Source organism: Saccoglossus kowalevskii, chromosome 11 (assembly GCF_978046115.1).
Source record: "Saccoglossus kowalevskii chromosome 11, keSacKowa6.1, whole genome shotgun sequence".
Classification (NCBI taxonomy): Eukaryota; Metazoa; Hemichordata; class Enteropneusta; family Harrimaniidae; genus Saccoglossus; species Saccoglossus kowalevskii.
The window spans coordinates 35,057,349-35,079,414 of NC_140651.1; the positions used below are offsets into that span (position 1 = coordinate 35,057,349).

The 22,066-nt window shown below is 37.9% G+C and overlaps 2 protein-coding genes across 5 annotated transcripts in view; one reads left to right on the top strand and one right to left on the bottom strand.

Moving 5' to 3' along the window:
• LOC100374270 (palmitoyltransferase ZDHHC18-like) overlaps positions 1-957 on the bottom strand; it is a 66,569-nt gene extending 65,612 nt beyond the window's left edge. For both annotated transcript variants that reach the window (XM_085505150.1, XM_085505149.1), the window contains exon 1: positions 561-957. In XM_085505150.1, coding sequence (XP_085361276.1) covers positions 561-739 — 179 coding nt within the window. In that variant the 5' untranslated portion in view covers positions 740-957. The remainder of the gene's footprint in view (positions 1-560) is intronic.
• On the top strand, positions 291-15,606 carry LOC100374118 (transmembrane protein 242-like). 3 transcript variants are annotated; one of them, XM_078008784.2, is made up of 4 exons: positions 291-364; positions 13,659-13,759; positions 14,044-14,187; positions 14,883-15,606. In XM_078008784.2, exons 1-4 carry the CDS (start codon positions 301-303, stop codon positions 15,051-15,053), a joined length of 480 nt encoding a protein of 159 aa, XP_077864910.1. In that variant the 5' UTR covers positions 291-300; the 3' UTR covers positions 15,054-15,606. The 3 variants fall into 3 exon arrangements, with proteins under 3 accessions (XP_077864910.1, XP_002734265.1, XP_077864911.1); XM_002734219.4 differs by lacking the exon at positions 291-364 and adding an exon at positions 949-1,288; XM_078008785.2 differs by lacking the exons at positions 291-364; positions 14,883-15,606 and adding exons at positions 949-1,288; positions 14,578-14,793.
• The last annotated feature ends 6,460 nt before the right edge of the window (positions 15,607-22,066 follow it).

Consider the following 22,066-nt stretch of genomic DNA (forward strand, 5'->3'; position numbering starts at 1 on the left):
AAAGAAACCCTTCACACACACACACACACACACACACACATACACACACACACACGCACACACATGTTAATTATGTATTGTTTATCAACTGATGTTTCACATAAAGCTGTGATTTGTTTCAGTGAGACAATTATTTGTTTTCCACGATTGAATTCATTTTTCCGCGAGATACAATTATGAAAAATATAAACTGATTAATAAAATAGTTTACCCGAACTATGAGTGAGTCATTGGTTAATGACTTGAAGTACGTCAGAAGGCAACGTCCATGATGAACATGAATCATGACTCACCCTAGACATGTCGCACTCAGTTTCAAAACAGAGATATAGTACCAATAAAGCCGATACGAGTCAAGCACACGGTAAGCAAATGCAACAACGTCCCATGTTCAGCACCAAAAATAAACCGTACATACCGTATGGTTTGTTTGTTTGTACAAGGGAATTTTAGTGACGCGAGTCGATGGCTTGGAATTAGTGTATTAATAGCGATCAGACAAATATTTCGTCCACATACAAAGCAGCCTGGAAATGAAAATACGATAGGGCAATACTTACTCAAAACCAAAGAAGAGACCCATAGTGATCACGATGAGTCCGACTGTAAAATAAAATACACTGGTTGATCGTGCCATCATAATTCGGCCATTGCAATAAAACTTATTTCGGCCCGGGTGGACCTCCCATTTCCTTTTGGGCATGGCGATTGGTGTGTACGTTGTTTCCGACCCGACCATGTACGCCCAGTTTAAGCGAGAATATCACGTTGAAAGAGACAAAACAGAAGTACGAACGACAGAAGTTAGCGGGGCAATGTTCTTAAATCTTCATGGAGTACCAGATCAGAATCGATTTCGAGCATGTTTCACCTAAAACGAACAGGATGAGTACAATTTTTCATGCTTTTTGTATGTGTTGGCAAGCAAAAATTGTACAGTAAAACTGAGCATGCGCAATATTGAGAGGTCAAAGGTTAGTTGAAAGCGAGGTCCACAAATATTGGGTTCATTCTACAACAAATACAACCGCAAGTTGGAGAGAACTGAATTTATCAAAGTTGAATTATTGTTATTGGTTTGACGATATTACCTTCAGTTTTATGTGAATTCGTTGGACATTGAAAACAGAACACGTGGTTAAAGGCTGGGGAACTCTTAGACGAAAACGAGGCAGTGCAGGGGATTCCATCATGGCTGACAACGTAGGAACACCACCTTTGCTGAAAGAAAATAATGAGCTCCTTGAGTCAGCCACAAAAACACAGCAAAGAATGACAATGGCCAAAGGTATGAATTTCAATAAATCAACAATTATTGACAGAAAACCATTCACATAAGTGCGTTTTAATAATTCAATACGTATAAAAGTAATCTTGAAATGTTAAATTACTTACTACACAGCTGAAAAATTTCGTTTTTAAAAAAGTTATAATAACCAAAATCAAAGAAAGCTTAGAAAGAACTCCCGTGTGCTGAGGGAATAGGGATCATGATGTAATATTCGGGAATATTTGAAAATGATAAACAAATTATGAATAATCTATTAAATTTGGAACCACCAGTAGTCATCTACACACATAGACATCGTATACCTACAATAAGCCTACTTAAAAATATGCATAAAAAGTCTACACAAAATTGAAACATTAAAAAGAAAACTGAAATAATTCATAAAACATTGGGGGAAATGAAATGCAACAAAAATAGTAAACAAATAAATACCCAAAATAAACTTATAGGGCATTTAAAAATATTTTAGAAATTTAATTAACACATAAAACGTAAAGTAGCAAGAACAACTATGTAAATTTCTGACAAACAATCACAATCTAAATATCTAAAATTCAAATCTTAATATCAAATCTTAGTATCAATATGTGTGTCAATAAATATTATATTTTTTTTTTTTTTTTAGTTACGCATATTAATAAGGAAGGCATCACAATCTTTAGAGCCCCTTCGATTGGTTCGTATATTCCGAAAATCGACATGGTAAAATTACAACCATCATACAGCTCAGTACCATAACAAATATTAATAATTTACGGCAGACTTCTCGGTACATAAAATTCATAGTAATCCCCAACGCGTCTCATTTGTTACTGCGTATGAATTGACACTATCTGGGGCACGTCGCACGCGATGAGTACCAACCCAAAATACATACAGGACATTTTAAGTGACTCAAAACAAAACCTGTTCACTAATTTTCGTTTTGAAAACATCTACGACAGCTTAAAACCCTGCACCCCGTCCCGCATGTTTGTATTTTTTACCAGACAGGAGACGCCGGTCAGCGTGGTGTTGCCCCAGTGGTTTCCACTGTGCATCCAGTAGTTAATGCCGACATCACGGTCTATACATTCCACATGAAGCATGGTATTCAGCTTAACCATATTTTCTTTTTTGCTCCATGGCTTATCTTAATAGGAACAGCAACTCGAGCAATAAATGTGCATTCTGATTTGAGGGATATCGTGCCGTGTAATATTCAATTAAACAAATAGTGAAACACGAGACCCAAGCTGGGGGCCCACATAAAGTGTAAATAGCTCCATGATATAACAAAGCCAGACTCCGATTGTTTCTTTTGCTAGGTAAAATCAATGTACAGAATACTCGGATGAAACAACTAAAGTAAACTAGGATATATTAGAGCCAATGAATTTGTAATTTCCGACAAAAAGGGCCGGGAAAAAATACCCCTCATAACAAATCACCGTGTTGAGGGGGCGGTGAACAAATGAGACATCGATTGTCAAATTGTTTTGGTAATCATCGCATGTCGATTCATTTCATTTGTACAGGGTACTCTGACACAAAAATAAGGTAATCAAGCCTACTTAGTGCTAATGATTTTGTGATTTCCCACACGAAGAACGTTCTCAGAAATAATCCAACATGCTGATTAGCCCACCAACAATCGGCACCAAAATTGATCACAGCTGTCACGGTAAATTCGGTATGTTTCAAGAGTTTTTTTTTTCCAAATCCCAACATATATTTACACATGTAGGCGAATTTTGTCAGCTCTGTGTAAAAAGATATTTTTACTGGGAATGTGCCCCATTTTACGTACGAGAAGCCCTTACCCAACGCAGTAGTCATCAACACGCATAGACATTCTATACCTACTAATCGACTTGATAGCTTCGTAATTTGGAGAGGGTGGGGGTGAAAGTGCACCATGCAAGTTTCCAAATGTGTATATATATAATTCATAAAGGAAAGAAGTACAATACAATGTTGGTAAGCAATACAAAGGAAATATCTCCTTACGGCAGCGACTTGATACAACTACATTGATGCTGGAGGTCACCATGTTTGTTCTCGCGTTCAATAATACGGTGATAAATCAGGATTCACAAGTACAACGAATTTACACAACATTTTACCATGAAATCGAACCTACTAACCATCTTCATATCTTCAACACTGCCATGTTTTTGGCGATGATGAATCTCACATTCATTATTTTCTTGACTGGGCTCACACAGGGTTCAATGGTCTGTGGCTTGAATGTAATTGTACACCACACGTGAATGTAAACTAGCTTGCACAGTAATTCGTTTCACAGTCATTGAGGTTTCATTTGTTCAATTACTTGTTTATTTATTTACTTGTACGAAATAAAAAATCATACATGTAATTTCTTAGACCTTTTCATAATGTAAACTGATACATGTCATCTCCCGGGCGGTTGCTTCGTTTTTGTACAACACACTGGAAATAACAAAATGGCTGACACCATCATAAATTGCTGGTCATAAAAAATAGAATACGCATGCGCATCATTATGCAAATTAGTCCACTCACAGATTCCTATTAGTTGTATTCATGCAATTGGGCAGAAAAAATAAAAAAAAAAAATAATAAAAAAATACATAAAAAATGCTAAATTTTAATTAAAATGTAAAATACAACAATGAATTGCAGCAGCCAATCATTAGTAACATTCTTACCAAGTTACATAAAAATCGTTTTAATGCTTCTTGAGATATAACTGAAATAGCTTAAAATTCACACATTATTATGTAGATGAGCTCATTAATATGCATGGATGTCAATCAAAAACTAATAAATTCTGCGCATTGCCCCAGACAAGTTGTATACCAAGTTTCATTGAAATCAGAACATTGGTTCTTGAAAATTCGATGGAACAGACACACAGACAGACACACTAACTGTAAAGACTTCCTTTTTGTGCATGCACACAGGAGTAAAAAATGAGTCCAACTTTATAACATTACTATATTATGCATTTACAATGTAAATAATTATGTTATAATGACGTAATTTACATACTGTATTTTAACACTACAATATCTCCATGTCACCAAGCTCGGTCAGAAATACCTTCGTCCTGCTACTCCATCCATAATCGTGCACTGGCATACAATTAAATGCAATGAAACTATCTTATTTGAATATTCACAATACTATTTTACTACACATGACACTATTACAAACGCGTTAAATAAATACAACTCAGGACGTGACACATTCAATGTCCTAACCAGGGTACCCCTGATCAAAACAGGGATAAATTAAACGATTCTATACTATATAATGAGTGGTCGACACAACTCAACGAACCGAGATTACATTAAATTAACAATATCACTAGCCTACAAACAAATGACAAGTACTGGTTTCAATAAGCTCACAATATAACAAGTAATTGTCCTACACAACAATTAATAGAGCGACGGCGTTGCGGCGTGTATACCGGTTCCTTTGTGACTTCTTCCACGTCAACTTTGCTAGGATTCGAACCTAGACTTCTCAATCCATTACGAGTGTGCTCCCGTTACACCACCAGTTACGTAGTAGTTCACTAGAACGCAGACCAGACTAGTAACACAATGTACACGTCAGCTTCTACCCGGTGTCCCAGTAGACTTTGTTGACACCACGGTACCACGTTTCCAAAGCGTGCTCCACACCACACGGTTGTCTAAGAGCAAATAAACGCATGATAATAGCAAAGTAATTTACTCCTTATGATAATAAGCATATTCGGGGCGTATAATAATTATTACGTACAACTGTTGACACGAGGTCAAGGCTTCATTCAACAAATCGGGTAACTCGTTCAGTTCAGTTCAGTTCAATTCAATTCAATTCGGTTCCATTTAAATTACAGGTCACTTACTTGCCAATGACTTTAAACCAGAGTTTCACCTGTAACTTGACTCAGTGAACATTACCATGGCTGATCTAAACTGACGGCAACGATCGTACAGCAAGCATGTACTCTCCAACAACCTCTGGCAAAAGTGCCCGACCACACGCATGTGTGAAGTTTAAATACGTTAATTAATTCCATAACCCCAGGTGGTTCCAACAATCAATGCACTAGTGGCAACACGCCATCTGGTTTGCATTGTCCAATCACGTATAATGTATCACTACATTACGTGCACCCAATCACGAATATAAATTAAATACCAAAAGTGTGACACACCATTTACACAAAAAAATACATTGTATTACAATTGGGACCGAATACGAAAATATGAGTTGTTCTATATGTAAGGTAGGTTCTCAGGTCAGCAAGTTGACAAAAGACACTATTCCCCAAATTAATTTAGAAACGTAGCACAGGGTGACCGATGTGATATTCGGATACTGTAAAGGGGGTAATTATTCACTGGGTTTTAATTTAGCTTATTTTGCTGACTGCAAAATGCGCTAAATTAAAACCCAGTGAATATGTAAAATTTACCATAGAACACATTATCTAAATGACGAAACAGTGAATTTAAAACCCACTGAATGTGCCTGAAATGGTAAATCAGCGAAATTTAAACCCAGTGAAAATTAATCATTTTACAGTAACTAAACTAATGCATTGAAGCGTCACACACCACAACGATTGATCAAGAACGAGACTAATATGATATATGTCAAAGGTCACTAGCATTTATTCAACCTTGCATGCAAATGGGGAAAATGGATTCCTGTACAGAGTGATACTATGGGGCAACCTCAACATACACTTTAGTTTGCAATAATGTACAACAATTATTAACAGTCAACAAGAGTTCACTAAATATCAGAATATACACCAATTATTGACAACAAGAGTTCACTAACATATGCAATTATTAACAGCAATAGTTCACTAATATATACAATGTCCACGATGTCCTAACAACAGGGCTGTGCTTCGTCGTTGCTAAGGTAGTAATGTCACGACACGTTGTTCAGCAATGTCGAGGTTCACGCATGGTCACACACATAACGGTCACGCACTCTTAACAAATTCAGGCATAGCCTCTGGCCTCTAGATCGACTTCGGCGATTAATATACACACTTGTTGGCGAATATGGACGAGTTGTATTTACTCGCGTATTGTAGAGCACAATGTTGATGAAGGGTATATTAACTTAAATAAAGTCTTGACCATGCGTTCGTTGAAATCTTCGTAAACAGATTCACGGAGCGTAGATTGTTCGTTCACTTTCTTTACGTTAAGAGATTCACACAGTAATGTCACTCATTGACGATATACACAATATATATATATATATGAGGAATACACGGTACTGTCACTTGTTGACAGCGTACACAGCGTGAGGCATTCACGGTAACGTTACTCGTTGACGATAGTCGCACTAAAACTAAGAGGTACTCACGGTAATGTTACTCGTCGATAATCTTCGTGATTAAGACTCTGTCATTCATAGATGATTTCTGGGTGAATGGGAACTTCACATGTAAACAATGCCAGTCCAGCAATACTGCCACTTCCGGGTTCGCAGACGAGTAGTCTCGCGGAAAATCGTCCGATGCAAATCAGAGTGATGCCATCTCACAATTCAGCAACTTTCCAGTGATGAAAGTGCTCCCTTTAGTCAGCGACTTTCAGTTTTTCCAACCATGTTCCCTCGTCAGTGAATTCCTCCTCTCCCACATGGTTTCCTTTTTACCCCTTCTGTCAATCCACGAGTGTGCGACTAGTTATCTCAAATTGACTAATAACGTGAATGAATCCCGTGATAATAAGCAGAATAAACAGATTAATTAGAACAAATAATAGGTCACTCATCAATATGACAATAAACACTGGGTATGGTACAATACAATCAGAACTATTTTCTAAGCCGCATCACATGCACTCCTTGATAGCTAAGTGTAGAACTATTTCACAACGCCACAACTTGTACATGTACATTTCTGTATGTACCATAATATCTCTATTAGGCTGATCAGTCATAAAATAACTTATCCACTATGTTTTGCTAGCATAGAAATTACACATGGTTACATATACTTGTGTAATTTCCACACAAAAATCTTGATTTTCCGTCAATAGCACTTGGACATATCATCATTTAATTTCCTTTTCCAACAACATTATTCTGAAACACAAAGAAAGCAAGAAATGTTACGAAAGTAAGTTCATTCAAATACAATTTGTCCCCGAACCACCAACACAGGGAAGAACAAAATTCAAATTTGCCAGCAACTTCAAAATGGTTGGTTTCTGCCTCGCGTAGCAACCATCTTTCTGATTGATAAGTTTGAATAATCATAGTTTTCTGAGTAAAATCTTTGTCTGAATCATATATATTAATATTAATATACAACCTGTATAGATTATACAACTATTTCACCACTTACCATGCGAAGAATGAAGAAAACGCCGGCAACAGTTACATCCACGAGTTTTATCGTTGCGGGAAAGCCAGCGGACTGAGCATGCTCAGTACTGAGCTTATGGTCCATACCATTTTTTGGATAGGGGTGCAAAGATAAAAACTGTATTTATCCGCAATTAAATGGCACTATAATAACGTTTTCATCAAAAAAATAATAATATTATTTAACAATTACGATACATCTTTAAAATATTATAGAGTGTGATTGATTTAACTCGTTGTTCTTAAAAATTAAGAGTCTACACAGCTATAGGTAAAAATTGATTAGATGCTAATAAATTACGTTATAATAACGTTTTAGAATATTATAACTATGAAATAAAACATGTTTTCAATATACTTTAATGTTGAAAATGGCAAGTCGTTACAAAACACTAATATAACAGTTTTGTGAAAATTGTGATTTGAACGTAATACAATTATGCTATAATAAAGTTTATGTTTGAGACCAGTATAATAGCAGTATATAACATTGCATTATAAATTTTTAGTTTAGCGGGGGTATTAATTTGGGTCGTGTCTGTGCAATGTGTGTGCACATTTTCATGTTACCAGCTTTTTCTCACACATGTGTGATCCAATTCAGTTCAGAGTTGGTACAGAGACAGAAATTGATGGTGCTATGGTGCACATCAAGTTATTTTTTCGATTCTTCAAAGTTTCACTGTGTTTTTCCTTGATTTTTAACATATTTCCTTCAAAATCCGACTTTTCCCGAAATTACCCGAGTTTAATCTGAGTTTTGATGACGCTTACGCAGTTCTCGTCTCGGTGGAAATCAGTCAATTTTGTGAGGATATTGTATCCCGGAATTGTATCTTTATTTGCGCAACGCTTCTATGGACAAAATTGTGTCTTGTCAATTTCAAAGGTAAGAAACTGTGCTTGTTATGGTATTTATACACTTTGTATTATCGTTTGTGTCTCGGGTTTGGTGATCGTGAGAAACTATTGCTAACCTGTCGAGAGTTTCGCCAGAGAAACTGCCTTTTTATTGTGGTTGTAGGAACTGATTATGTATTGTGTAAATTGAAAGTTTACCTCGTGACTTAAGAGGTTTGCAGTGCTCTCACCGGGATTCAAACGTCGTGGTGGTGTCCGCGCAATGCTGCTCTGAGATGCTTGCCAGACTCTGCCTCGCTCAAAATGATTATCGCCATGCTTGATTTCCGCAACATTTACATTTGTTTATGATTTCCACAGCTATTGTTCTATGAGATGCGTCCTCGCTGTTCATAAACAGCCATAAACAAGTTTAGTTGGGTCGGCATGTACTCATTGAAAGTGTTGGTTTATTTACGTAATCCACTGATCACGCAATAGGCGAAGTTAAAAATATGTCGCTATTCAGGTGAGCTTGCCCACAACGCTAAATGTCCCAATATAAACGTACCGGTACGTTTATTTTTTCCACAGAAAAATTCCACCCGGCACATTTTTATTTGGGACGGTACGTTTATTTATTTTTCTAAATCCGATTAAAAAAATCATGCCTTTTTCCCCATGAGAAACGAAGCCAAAAGATCGCACTAAAACATCGGTAAATCTGGCCTTTCGTGTTGCTTTCACCATGAGGTCGCTGAACTGTCATATTTAAATGCTTTATGGTAATTTGAGCACATGGGCACCATCCAGCATTTTGATTGGTTGATTAGCGACTTGACCTATCTGGTCAATAAACACGCGTCGTGGGCATGGATAACATGGCGGATATTGTCTCATCGAGCGTTAACATGTAACCGAAAACATTTGCTTACGATAAAACTAAGTTGAATTTTACTTGCATTTCATAACAATTCAATGAATTTATTTTTTGTACGTTAATATAATCACTACTGAGTACTAATCAACAATTACAACACTTCGAAAACAAGTAAGCTACCGTACCGTGATCATTTGCTACCAACAACAAATAATGCATAATAAATATAGTGAATATTTTTTGTTGTCATGTGAACAGTTTTTTTGATTGACTGTAATTTTCCAACATTTCATGACGTCTATTGTACATGTAGCACCAAATTATGGCCTTTCACTCCTCCTTGACGTCTATTTAAACGATTATACGGCATCTTGTCGCCAGCCACGAATGTCACACTAGACGAACTTGATCGATACTGCCGACCATTCCATGCATTTTTTATCGACGCACGACGACACGCAAATCGAGAAAAGTATTGTCCTTGCAACAATTTCGCGCAATACGTCACCACTATACAGTGACTGATTTAATTTTTATTCAACATTAAAACAAACTACAGTGAGTTGTTCTATGGTCGTATAAAAATAAAATAAACTACATTAAGATACAGTAAAGTTAACCAATTAAACAGAATGCTAAATAAAGCTAAATAATATTACAAACACATATAGAATCACAATAAACTTGTACGATCACATTAGAGTCATAACTATGGAAAGAATATTTTTATATTTGGTGGAGCTGCTCATATATCATCTGCATACATTTTTGTATGTATTGTGCAGTTTCCCAGCCAGTCAGACTCCAGTAGTGATTGGTTTGCTACTTCATTACATCTTGCAGCCTTTCAAATAGTATATTGCTACACATGTATCAATTGTTGTCCATGTATATTCCTAATTGCTCAGTGAAAACTTGCAATTTCTTTCTGGCTGGTATAAATATATTAAGTAATATGTTTTCGTAGTGAAAAGACGGTACACAAATATCTTTTATAATTAAATTTAACAGCTAATGGGAGCATATATACTACAACCTCTGCTTACTTTTGACTAAATGTTTTTTTGTTTTTTTCAGGTGCAGAGCCAGAATTTTTTTCTCGGAAAGCAAAGCCACTGAAACTGCATATATTACAAAAGCATACTATTCGCTGCATGTCTGACAATTGTATAAAATTGTGCAGGTCGTCTTTTTTTTTTTTTTGAGAAGTGCTGTCAACCAAAGCATAAATATGTGTTTCTCTGTACATAAAAGTTCAATTTCACACGATTTGTTAATATTAATGTATGATAATAAAAACTTGATAATATTTTTCTGGATTCTTGCACTTTATTTGTATCATTGTCATATGAGAAGTACTCTTGTCCTTATTTAGAGATATTGAAACTAATTCAGGGCCACAAACTACATGTAGATCTGTACATGAAGTACATGGGAAGTAAAGTTGTTGACACAGGTAATGTACACCAAGGATTGTCATTCATGACCTGTTTGATTGGATAAAGTTTTACGACTTGAAGGCCATTTTTCCCTCAAAAATCTAAAAAAAACAAGCTTTTTCTAGCTGTTAACAGCTTTTTCTCAGATATGTGTCATCCAGTTTTGTTCAAATTTGGTTACAGGGACAGGTAATAATTGTTTACAAGTGCACATCACATTATATGTTTAACAAGTTATAAATTGTGTCAGAAAAGCCAAATGAATAAATTTTTACCCCACCCCCTAAAATTGTAACACATCAATTCTGAACAATTAATAACAGAATTTTAATACAGCTCATAATGAATTAATTCACTCTGACACAAACTAAGTTCAATATAAGTTTTTAAATTTTTTTCTGAGCGGGGGCTATGACATGTCATGTCTTGTTTAAAATAGTTCATATTGAGCCTCATTTTATTACGTTATAACGTTTGAAATAAAAACATCAAAAATAAGTTATATGAAAACATTGGCGGGAAATTATTTAATGGTAGTCCAATATTGACCTTTAATAACATAATAAATACCTTGTAGAAAATTACGTTATAATGAACTAATTATAAAATGTTTCGATGTCATGTTTTTTCAGATCGTTTTTATGGAGTCTCAAAAATACGTTGTATAATTATAGTTATAAACATCATAATGACGTTTTCAAAAAACGTATTTTCACCATAGCGAAAAATAACGATATAATTACGTAATTAATTACATCACAATAACGTTTCATTCGATAACTCTATAATTACAGTTTTCAATCAGCTGTGTACCTTATACTAAAATATGTTTGGATATTTAGAGTACTAAGAAATTGACACTCTCGGTCCAGTTAAACTTAAAATACACCCAGATATAATTTTTGGTATGTGTTTTATGTATTTTCCTTGCACTGTACTTCATTTAGTAATTCGTACTTTCCCAGTTTGCGTTTGAGTTTCGTGATTTCGACATCAAAATTGCCTTTGCTTCATTATTTGCTGAGGGACGGTCGCTTAGGTATGTGCTCTGTAACTTATAGCACATGAACCTAAAAACATTAGGTAATCAAACAAAAATTACGTTGTACTAAAGTCCACAAAGTATGTTCAATTTTTTCGTAGCATTAAAAAGATTTACTCCCTCGCTTATTGTGACACCCACAAATCAACTAATTTTATTCCCCTCAAGAGTCAAAATGGTATGTGCCTCCATTTTACGTCATGACTCGAAAAAGTCTTTTTCGCTTGACGTGTTCATTTGCAAAACATTTTGGTTCAAATTCACTTAGATATCGCCAAGAAAACTCAAATTTTCAACTAAAGCTAATTTGCATAACAATGTTTTGGCCCTTTGTCACCATATTGGACACCGCTTACAACTAATGAAATTCACTTGCATTAAATTGTGTTTGCCGTGATAGGCAAAAATGTATTTGTACTAAAGTACGTTCAAGATCTGCACTTTCTCATAGCATAAACACGGTTTTTACCCTCGATTACTAAAAGCAAAATATAATCGATGTAGCTATTTTTCGCTTGGAAAGGTATTCACGCTAAATTTTGGATTTGGTAAATAGTCTCTCACCCTTTGGTTATTACACAGGGACTGTAGTTATTACAGGTATCACTGATTTTTCACCGCCGGAGTGATTCACTTTCCAAATTTTGGTTTTACGGGCGTCTCTAATAAATTACTTGACCTATCCTATTTTTGGCCTCAACTTTTTTTCGCTCGGAAGGCAAAGACGATAAGACTAGATTCTCAAGGACGTAGGTCGCTTGGATCGGACAATTTCTTTTGTTTCGAATTCGTTGTACGCCTAGAAACATGGCAACATTATTTTTTGGTGAATATATATAACATGTTCTGTTCCAATAAAGGATTTTGATATGCATAACAATTTCTTACTGAAACATTTCCTGTACTCTCTAAAATTTGACAATGAGTGATATTTTTCGACTTCTTGTTAAAAACCAAAAGTCTAATTGCTTTGATATTACATATAGAAGTACTACATGTGGACCTTTCTCAGATTTGTTCATTTTGTCATATCCTCAATTCTCTAATTTTAGTGAATATTTTTGTCATTTTTGATAAAAAGTGATATTTTTGATTTCTTGTTAAAAACCGCAAGTCCAATTGCTTCGATATTACATGTATAGGTACTACATGTGGACCTCTCTCAGATTTGTTCATTTTGTGATGATATTTTCAATTCTCTAATTTTGGTGAATATTTTTGTCATTTTTGGTAAAAAGTGATATTTTCGACTTCTTGTTAAAAACCGCAAGTCCAGTTGCTTCGATATTACATATATAGGTGTACTACATGTGGACCTCTCTCAGATTTGTTCATTTTGTAATGATATCTTTAATTCTCCAATTTGATGAATATTTTTGTCATTTTTGGTAAAAAGTGATATTTTCGACTTGTTAAAAACCGCAAGTCCGATTGCTTTTATATTACATATATAGGTACTACATGTGGACTTCTTTCAGATTTGTTCATTTCGTGGTGATATCTTTAATTTTCTAATTTTGATGATTAATTTTGTCATTTTTAGTGAAAAGTGATATTTTTGAATTCTTGTTGAAAACAGCAAGTCCCATTGCTCTGCTACTATACATATTGTTCATTTTCTAATGATATGTTTATTTGAAATGTGCATTGCTAACAGCGGAGCTATCTCAGCCAATAGGCTGCTTGTTTTTAATATGAAACCATATTATTTATTTTCCGATTGCGAAATTGAAAACTTTGTCCTGTCTTTAATGACTTGGTGGTTTATTCATTCATCTTATGTGTCATATAAACATTTTTTGATAGGTTTATTTTTATTGACTGGTGTAGCTGGTGCAGCTATGTTATTTGGGTTCACTACAACACTTGCAATGACCAAAAAAAGAAGCCCTACAATGTTTAACAAGGTTAGTTGACAAATACTACACAAACAGAAGAACTCTTCATTCCAACACAATCAGATGGGGTTTTAGTGTATGTTAAAGCATTAATTATCTTACCAGTAAGTACAATAGCAAACATTTGCTGATTGATATACTGAGTAATTGATTTCTTGACATGGAAAACAAATAGCTAAAGAACTGTTTTTAACAAGTCTGTTTTAAATTTTTGAAACTTAGCTTTTCTCACTTATTCCATATACATCATGACATGCAAGGCTAGTTTCTTTTTCTCTGTTTACTTTTTATAGGGGTTTCTGCCAGTAGCCTCGTCTGAAATGCCAGAGAGTGGTGCTGCATTGGGATTGAGGGCACTGGGATGGGGCACACTATTCTCAGTGTCTGGGGTAGGCTTCCTGACTGTTGTCTTCTGTAAAGTGTTTTCCATTCAAAGTGTAAGTACTCATTTCTGATACTAAAGTTAAATGTTAACCTGCATTAATTTCTAGCTACATGTATGTGCTTTATCTTGTGAGTATTAATGGCTGTGTCACTTTGCAAATCACTATATGTTTACTTATTCAATATACAGGCAAGTATTTTTACTTCCTATATTCTTTGCAAATTACTATCATTTGTTCAAGCAATGTTAGACTTATTTTCTGTTTGGCAATATGTGTGTATGTGAAAACAAAAATAAATAGCATTACCATCTATAAACCACTTTACTAGAAGTCTAAGATATGCCGTTTCACGAACTAGGTATGAGGTGTAATGTAAACATGCACACATGATATTGTGTTTCTGAGTGTACCAATCAACGTCATGTTTGTATTTTTTTGCAGAAGGTGTAGAGGGTGCTATATAAACATCACCTCCATGCATAGAGGGCACTGTAATGTTCTATCTCTGAAAATTATAGTACTATTGAAAAGATGGAATCAGTATTTTAGTTAATATTTTCAAATCAACATTATTACTTCGCTGTCTTCAGAGATGTATATATTGTCCATCCCATATTACATTAACTTTTGCCATAAAGCACTTCTTGACAACTAGAAGTCGAATTTGTATTTGATAATGTAGGTTACACCTATCAGATAAGTTCATTTTGTGATGATTCTTTATTTTTAAATATTTTTTCTCCTAGATTTCAGATTTCAAAGACACAATACAGTCCATAGCACCTACAATAAAAAGAAATGAAGTGGTCTTGAAAGAACTATCTTGGAGTGATGCTCTTAGTTCAAAAAACAAAAAAACAGAATCAACTTCTGATGATTTGAAATCAGATGCGATAAATACTGCTCATTCCAGATGATAGAATATATGACACGCCATACATCTCGTATCACAATGTAAAAATGCCAATTTTGATCATTTTCCCTGACATTCATATGTGTTGAAAAATAATCTGGTGATCCTATTTGTTTTTCATTTTCAGTATCCTGATGTCATGTAGCCATGATATTGAAATTATGACGAACATGCCATATCTTAAATTTGGCTCAAACTTGGAAAATTGTCTTTTCCTGTCATTCAGTTTTAGCACCATACACTAGATACATGTATTGGTGTTGAGATTATCAATTGAATGACATGCGTCTGTAAATTGTTCTGTATAATTTTTACGGTTTGTAAAATAATGCTCCAGAAAAACTGTTTACCTTCGCAACAGTGTCTAGCACACTCACCTAGCTTTCGACTCAATGTCAATTTTATTTTGTTGCCATTCTGAAGGCTTAATAAATATTATTATTATTACACAGTAATCATCAGTAACTGATCACTAGAAAAATTTATTTTCCCATTCAGAATTTATTTCTATTATTTCTCTGAAATTGTTTGTAAATAAATGAAATTAACACACTGAATTGTGTTGTGCTTTAATATTTACACAGATATTTAGTTGATTGTTTGTTTTAATACCTAGTCATATTATAGATTGAGAGAAAGTATTCAAGCTAAAATTTTGGTTCATAAACAATTATGTAAACTTTGATTATTCTCAACCATCCAAGTATTTTTACTGCCTGTACATTTGATTGTAAAGATGAAATAGTCACATCATGGCCAGAAATGTGAAGGTTCTATTAAGAGGGGGAAAGATTTTATAAACATAAAAGTACTATAGTATGTAGTGATGACGAAGTATCATACAAAGGGTGCTTTGGAAGGTAGAGAAAGCCAAAAAATTTGATTAGAAATGTTGGAAAGTAACTACTGGTACCTGATAGTTTTATTACTGTTTATAGTGTGCCACTAGAGGGCACCATTTACAAGGAAATGATCAGCTTCCAGAGTAATACCGGTACACTGCACATGGGAACAAGTCTCGCGTTAGCCTCCTTATTGGCATTAGATTCAAAACACAGCCTAAAATTTCAATGTATGCTACAACATTCAATATTCTGTACAATATGTATAGTCAAGGAATCGAAATAATATCTTTTATTTATCCTTTTTAATTTTATTGTTTTTTTTTTATATGTATTTAACTATCTTGCTTTTTACCTTGCCCGTACCATCAAAGATGGAAGGGAAAGGTCTATTAAGGGAAAAATTTTGTCCGGCGTTGTCGTTGTTGTCGTCGTCGTCGTTAATAATTGTTATTGTGTACATAATAACTTTACTAATTCTATTCCAAACTTTATCAAACTTGGTCACCTTATTCATCAGTTTAAAGTCTTCCCTGAGTTTGAACAACAGATGTCCTGTATGAAAATATCATGCAAAAATCGAGAAAATCTGATAAAATATTTTGACTGTTTCTACTTGACTGATCACTGGTGATACACATCAAAGGTCACTGATCTCAGTGGAAATATGCATTGTTGTATGTGTTCAATGAAGCAAATCATTTATCTTGTAATAATATCCTTGGTAATGTATCTCAGAATCCCATACTGGGTTTCAAAACCAACTCATGGAGAAATTGCACAGTCTGATACACATTTGCAAACCTTCCAATAAAATCTTTACAGAAAACAAGAAAATCAATATAAGCACTCCTATGAACTGGGTGCCAAACTTTGATCAAGATGTGAAGCTAATAGAAAATCTGTTTAGTTCAAAGTTATCAAATCAAAAACAATACATTAAAAATACATAAAAAAGAAAAACATTTCATCCACATTTTAAAAAGAAAATTGTTTTAAAATATATGTATTCTGTATTTGACAAACAGTTCATTCGACAAATGAAAACTCACAGGAATATGTTTCAGCTATTAGAACAGAATGATAGAGTTTTTATAATACTAGTTTAAAAACGCACTTCAAAGATTGCAGAGTTTGAAGATGTAGATTCTCAGGAGGCAACAGTACTGTTGACTTCTCCCTCCACTGGACACCAAATAACTATTTAAGTTGATTTGCATACAAAGCAGAGCTTGCAATATGATAGCTATTCATAAAGGTTTTTTTTTTTTACTTTTCATATAATACAGTAGTCACACAATGAGGCAGTTCATATTTGTCTCAGTGAATCATTAATTTTTGACAGACACCTGTACAAAATACTTGGACAAAAGCCAGCTAAGATTTTCTGTTATCTTGCATGTTTTATGAATCTATTCACGTCTAAATGCAGCACTTTTTTTTTTGCGATGAGGCATTTGTTTTTATAATAAAATATCTGAATTACTTTGAATAAAGCTAGAAATTATGTCCCTTAAAATAATTAAACAAGTAAGGCACCAATGTTTTTGTAAGATATTTACATCTTTAAAGGACATTCGGTAGACTGATTCCCCACTGTTGGTTCAACCCCAAAACTTGTTTGTATTCAAAATTAATAATGACAATGCATATTTATATTGAAACAAACTATGATAAAGGGAATTATATAATATAACAAAGGGCAAGGTCACCAGAGTTCAACTATGTTTTTGAAAGCAGTTAAAATAAAATATAAAATAACAAAAAGTTTGAAACAAAAATTGCATGCCACAAGATGCGTCAGATTTTGAACAGATTGGCCCAAGAGTATGATGTTGATTATAATTACCGGTATAGTATACTGTTGCATTCTAGACTAAACATAGGATTTGATCAATACCTGTTTTTAGATGTTAGATTATAGTGAAAATCCGTAACTGGGTTTTGAGGTGACAATCTATTCGGGGAAATAAAATTAAAAATACATTCTGATAATTGTTGTAACAACTTACTTGGAGGAAACATACAAAATTCTTCATAAAACTAATTTTAATAAAACCCAAATATGTCAACCAAATAATTTATGTCCAATCCACCATGTTATTTTTGTGTTTTTGTTCACAAACTCCTTGTCGTTGGGTCTGACTGTCTAAAAATGACATCGTTACACTACTTATATATTAGTATAGTTTGTTGGGACAATAAGCACGGTGCATGTGTGACATTTGTGTTGATAAACACTAATTTTCCCACAATCCAATGTGCTCTTCTAGGAAATCAGAAGTATGAGATTTGACCTGGGTGTAACGTGCACTAATTACCACGGATACCTAAAAAATACCTACTTAAAGCTTGGTAAGGTCTCAATTCACTACGTTCAATTACCCACCATAGACTCCGGTCAGTCAAAATGACTATTTTGAACTGTAGGCATTAATCAGCGATTCTGCCGGTGACAGAGAGATAGAATCTAGGTCAGGGGAAGTCCAGTGACCCCAAGATTCTTTTACCCTTTGCGTCACGAACCCACGTTACCGAGCCCACATGGCAGCCGTACAATCACTCTTCTTTCATCTCCGCCTCCCGGGAATGATTCTGAGCGGCTCTGCCTGGCTCTGTTGCTTTTTCCTGTCTGGGTTTCCAGCGTGGGTTGGTGCCGCTGCATGGCATCCGAAATTGTAGCTGGTAGGATAAGTTTTCCTTGTCATTTTCCCCCTCGTGTTGTTTTTTCACAACAAAGAAATATAAACCTGGTGCCACTACGTAACCACTTGCTGGTTTCGTGTGTTCTGAGGCCTGAGATTTTCTTTCAGAGCCATCAAAATCGCTGAGACTAACCGCATCACAGCAAGGTCGCGCGTCTAGTAAACAAATCGGTTAAAGTGAGTTGCATGTTTTGCATGAGTGGAAAGTCCTCACACTCGGCTACCGGTGCTTCGTGTACAAGGACATCGAGTAGGAGGCCCGATGGTGGAGGTACCAATATTTTTCTCGGTCTCCCCCCGCTGATCGGAGTGCATCCTCACAGTGTGTTTTTTTAGGTGGTGGTTTACCGGATTTTACCAGCTGCAGCGAGGCTGTGCCCCTAGAGGCTTTCTTCCTCTGGGGCTCGTTGCGGGTCCCTTTGTGGATCCTTCCTCGTACGGTGCCGGGTTTGCCTCCGAGTTGAGGGCTTTGGTCAAAGGACTGTCGGGGCAATTGCGTCCCAGGAAGGCCAGGTAGATCAGACCTTGGTGGGCAAGCAGGAAGAAACACGTAAGCATGTTTGCATTCAAACACGTCTCTTCCAGGGAACCCCCGTTCCCAGCCGCGGCTCTCCCAATATTTTTGGGGGAGGCCGAGGCTCAGGTTAATTGCACCGGGCCTCCTCTGGAGCCTTGGGCACTGAATGCCAACTGGGTGCTGTCAGCCAAGCCTACAATCTCGGGGCAGGGCTTTCAGGGCAGGGCACACGTTGACCCTCCTCTACTTTCAGCCAGCTAGGGTTCATCACGCAGTAACGGTACAACAGTAACGAATTTATCCTTGTGTCCGGTCTCCGCTGTGGGTTTTGACTCCCTTCTTACCGACCCACGGGCGTCCCCAGAGGGAACCGACCCTGTCATGAGACGCTCAGTCGAACACGCTCCCTCTCACATATTTAAAGTGAAAGGAGACGCAGTTAGCTTGTGTCGAATACAACCGGTACTCCGGGCGGTCCCTCAGAGTCTTCCATCCGTATGACTCGGTGAGTCGCGCTTTTGGGGTGATGCGGAGTATCATTGATTCAGTGATACAATGTAAATACCCCCACTCTTGATCCTAAGGCGACCACCTAAGGTTGCTTCAAAGCTTATGGGATCACAGGCGTCGGGATCCAAAGCAACCCTGTCGGCACATCTCTCCCTGTCCGTCCGAGTGTGGAGTGGGGCGCAGAGCATGCAAACAGTGTTGATGGGCGGCGCTGGTAAGCCGCTGAGGATGTAACGCTTAAGGCCCCCAGGTGGGGAAAACATTAGGCAACACTTCCCGCTGGACCAAACGCTACCCGGTCGGTGTGGTTTCGGGATCAGACCCCATAGCGTGGGATGAGACCAAAACGCCCCCAACCAGATTCTAAGGCTCCTTTCCCAGACCCCGGTACCACGAATTTGGCAAACCAGGCAAAGGGGGACAGCCGCGTTCCATGGGCGTCTTTGCCAATCGAAGACGACCCACCCAGCCCAGAGGGCAGAGCTGCTTGAGCGCATTATTGTGCGTGCCCAGGACTCTGGAGACCTTGGAGGCAGAACACACCAGCCTCCTAGACCAGGCGACATTTTTACTGGTGGGCCACCGCACATCTACGTGCGACACCCCCTAGTGTCACCTGCCTCCCTTGGCCAGGGCCACTACTGTGCTACGAGATGCGGCCTTAGACGCACATGTTTTCGCTGACAAGCTGAGTCAGGGTACGTCCCTACCTCAGTGACGCAGACTGGACATCCTCCACCCTCTTTGTTCAGGGAATGGTGGGTACAGTCTTGGAGCTTCGAAGTGCAAAGAACCGGAGGGTTCAGATCGAATCCGCTAGCCAGTTGGCCCTGCCAAGCGCAAGCGAAGGGCACCCCAAGCACAGAAATCACAACGCCCTAGGGTGTCGTCCGCTAGCCAGAGTCACACAGGAGGCAAACGCTCATACCCTTCCATGGGAGGGAAGATTAGTGGCGCGCCCCCAGGGAGGAAAGAGCCAGGTGGTGGCTCCACACCCTCCCTGGGCGGACGTCTACCCAGCAGCGGGGGAAGCATGTTTGACGCTCACCTCTGCAACGGGGGAGGGGGGGTCGGCGACTGGCCAGGTCACAACTTAGTGACTACTTCAGGTCTTGGGGAACTCACCTCATGGGGGAAAGGAGCACCCCCCTCGCAACTGCCGAACCCATGGCCACATATCCTTGTCTTACACAGGTTGCCCCGGTGTAGTCTGGTTTGGAGACAGCGGGTGACCGTTCCCTGGACCTTTCCAGGTGGTGACATCCTGTTACGGGATACCGCTGAAATCTCCATTTCCCCCGTCAGTATCTACCCTATTGGGCACTGCCAGGGGACTCAATCAGACAGAAAGTAGCAGTTTGCTGGGAAAATAGGCGCCATACACAGGTTAATCAGCCGGTACTAAGTCCAGGCTTCTACTCAAATGTGTTTGTAGTACCAAATCTACAAGTTGCGGCCTTCCAGTTCTGGACCTAGGCAGACTGAATCAGTACATGCTCTTTGATCGGTTCCACATGGAGACACCATTCAGGGTTCTCCTCTCCAGTATAACACTTGTTATAACGCCGAGCTCTCCTATGGGAACTAGATAGGCGGGTTTCGATCTCGGACCAAGTGAAGGAAGCCCTGCCCTGGTGGTCGTCACTGGCCAACCTCGGACAGGGGGGCCCCTTGGACCCGCTCGCCGCAGGTATGACTTGCGTAACAGATGCCTCCCCCCAGGGTTGGGGAGCCCATCTATTGGACGAACAAGCCCAAGGATATGGCCCCCGCATTAGTTTTGGGACTACCATATCAACCGGCTCGAACTGAGAGCAGTGTACCTAGCACTACCACGCTTTCTACCCATAGTTCGAGACCACAGAGTCCTGCTTCGCACAGGCAACGCAGCAGTGGTCTCCTTCAAGATGGAGTGGGGAAGCATTCCCCATCGTTGTCAGTCCTAGTGGAGCAAATCCTCCTTTGGTGCCTGGAATACAATGTGGAGCTAACCGCACACCACCTTTCAGGGGTGAGGAACAGTCTGGCGACGCCCTTTCAGAACGGCTCCGTCTCCAGAACACTGAGTGGCTGATACCCCAGTGGGTAGCCTCCAGGCTGTTTCGCTGTGGGACGGTCCAGGGTTGGACCGGTTTGCCGCACCCTGGAACGCCAAGCTCCCAACGTATGTAACACTCTTGCAGACTCCAGGAGCCTGGGCCAAGGTCGCTTTGCTAACCCCGTGCACCCACTTAGTTGTGTACACCTTTCCTCCCTTCCCACTAGTTCACCGGGCACCGGAGAAAACCTTGACAGGTGCACACCTGCATATTATCATGGGTCGCACCCAATTGGCCGAGCAAGGCCTAGTTTCCACTTTTGTTGGAAATGCTAGTCGAAACACCAGCAGTGCTTCCGGACTTACCGGACCTGCCGTCCCAACCAGGCGGCGCACTACCAATGA

Excerpts from the sequence above, each read along its gene's own strand:
- LOC100374118 (XM_002734219.4), top strand. The coding sequence starts at position 1,192 with ATGGCTGACAACGTAGGAACACCACCTTTGCTGAAAGAAAATAATGAG. Across the intron at positions 1,289-13,658 it reads AAGAATGACAATGGCCAAAG|GTTTATTTTTATTGACTGGT; the intron begins GTATGAATTTCA and ends ATTTTTTGATAG. Across the intron at positions 14,188-14,882 it reads AAGTGTTTTCCATTCAAAGT|ATTTCAGATTTCAAAGACAC; the intron begins GTAAGTACTCAT and ends TTTTTCTCCTAG.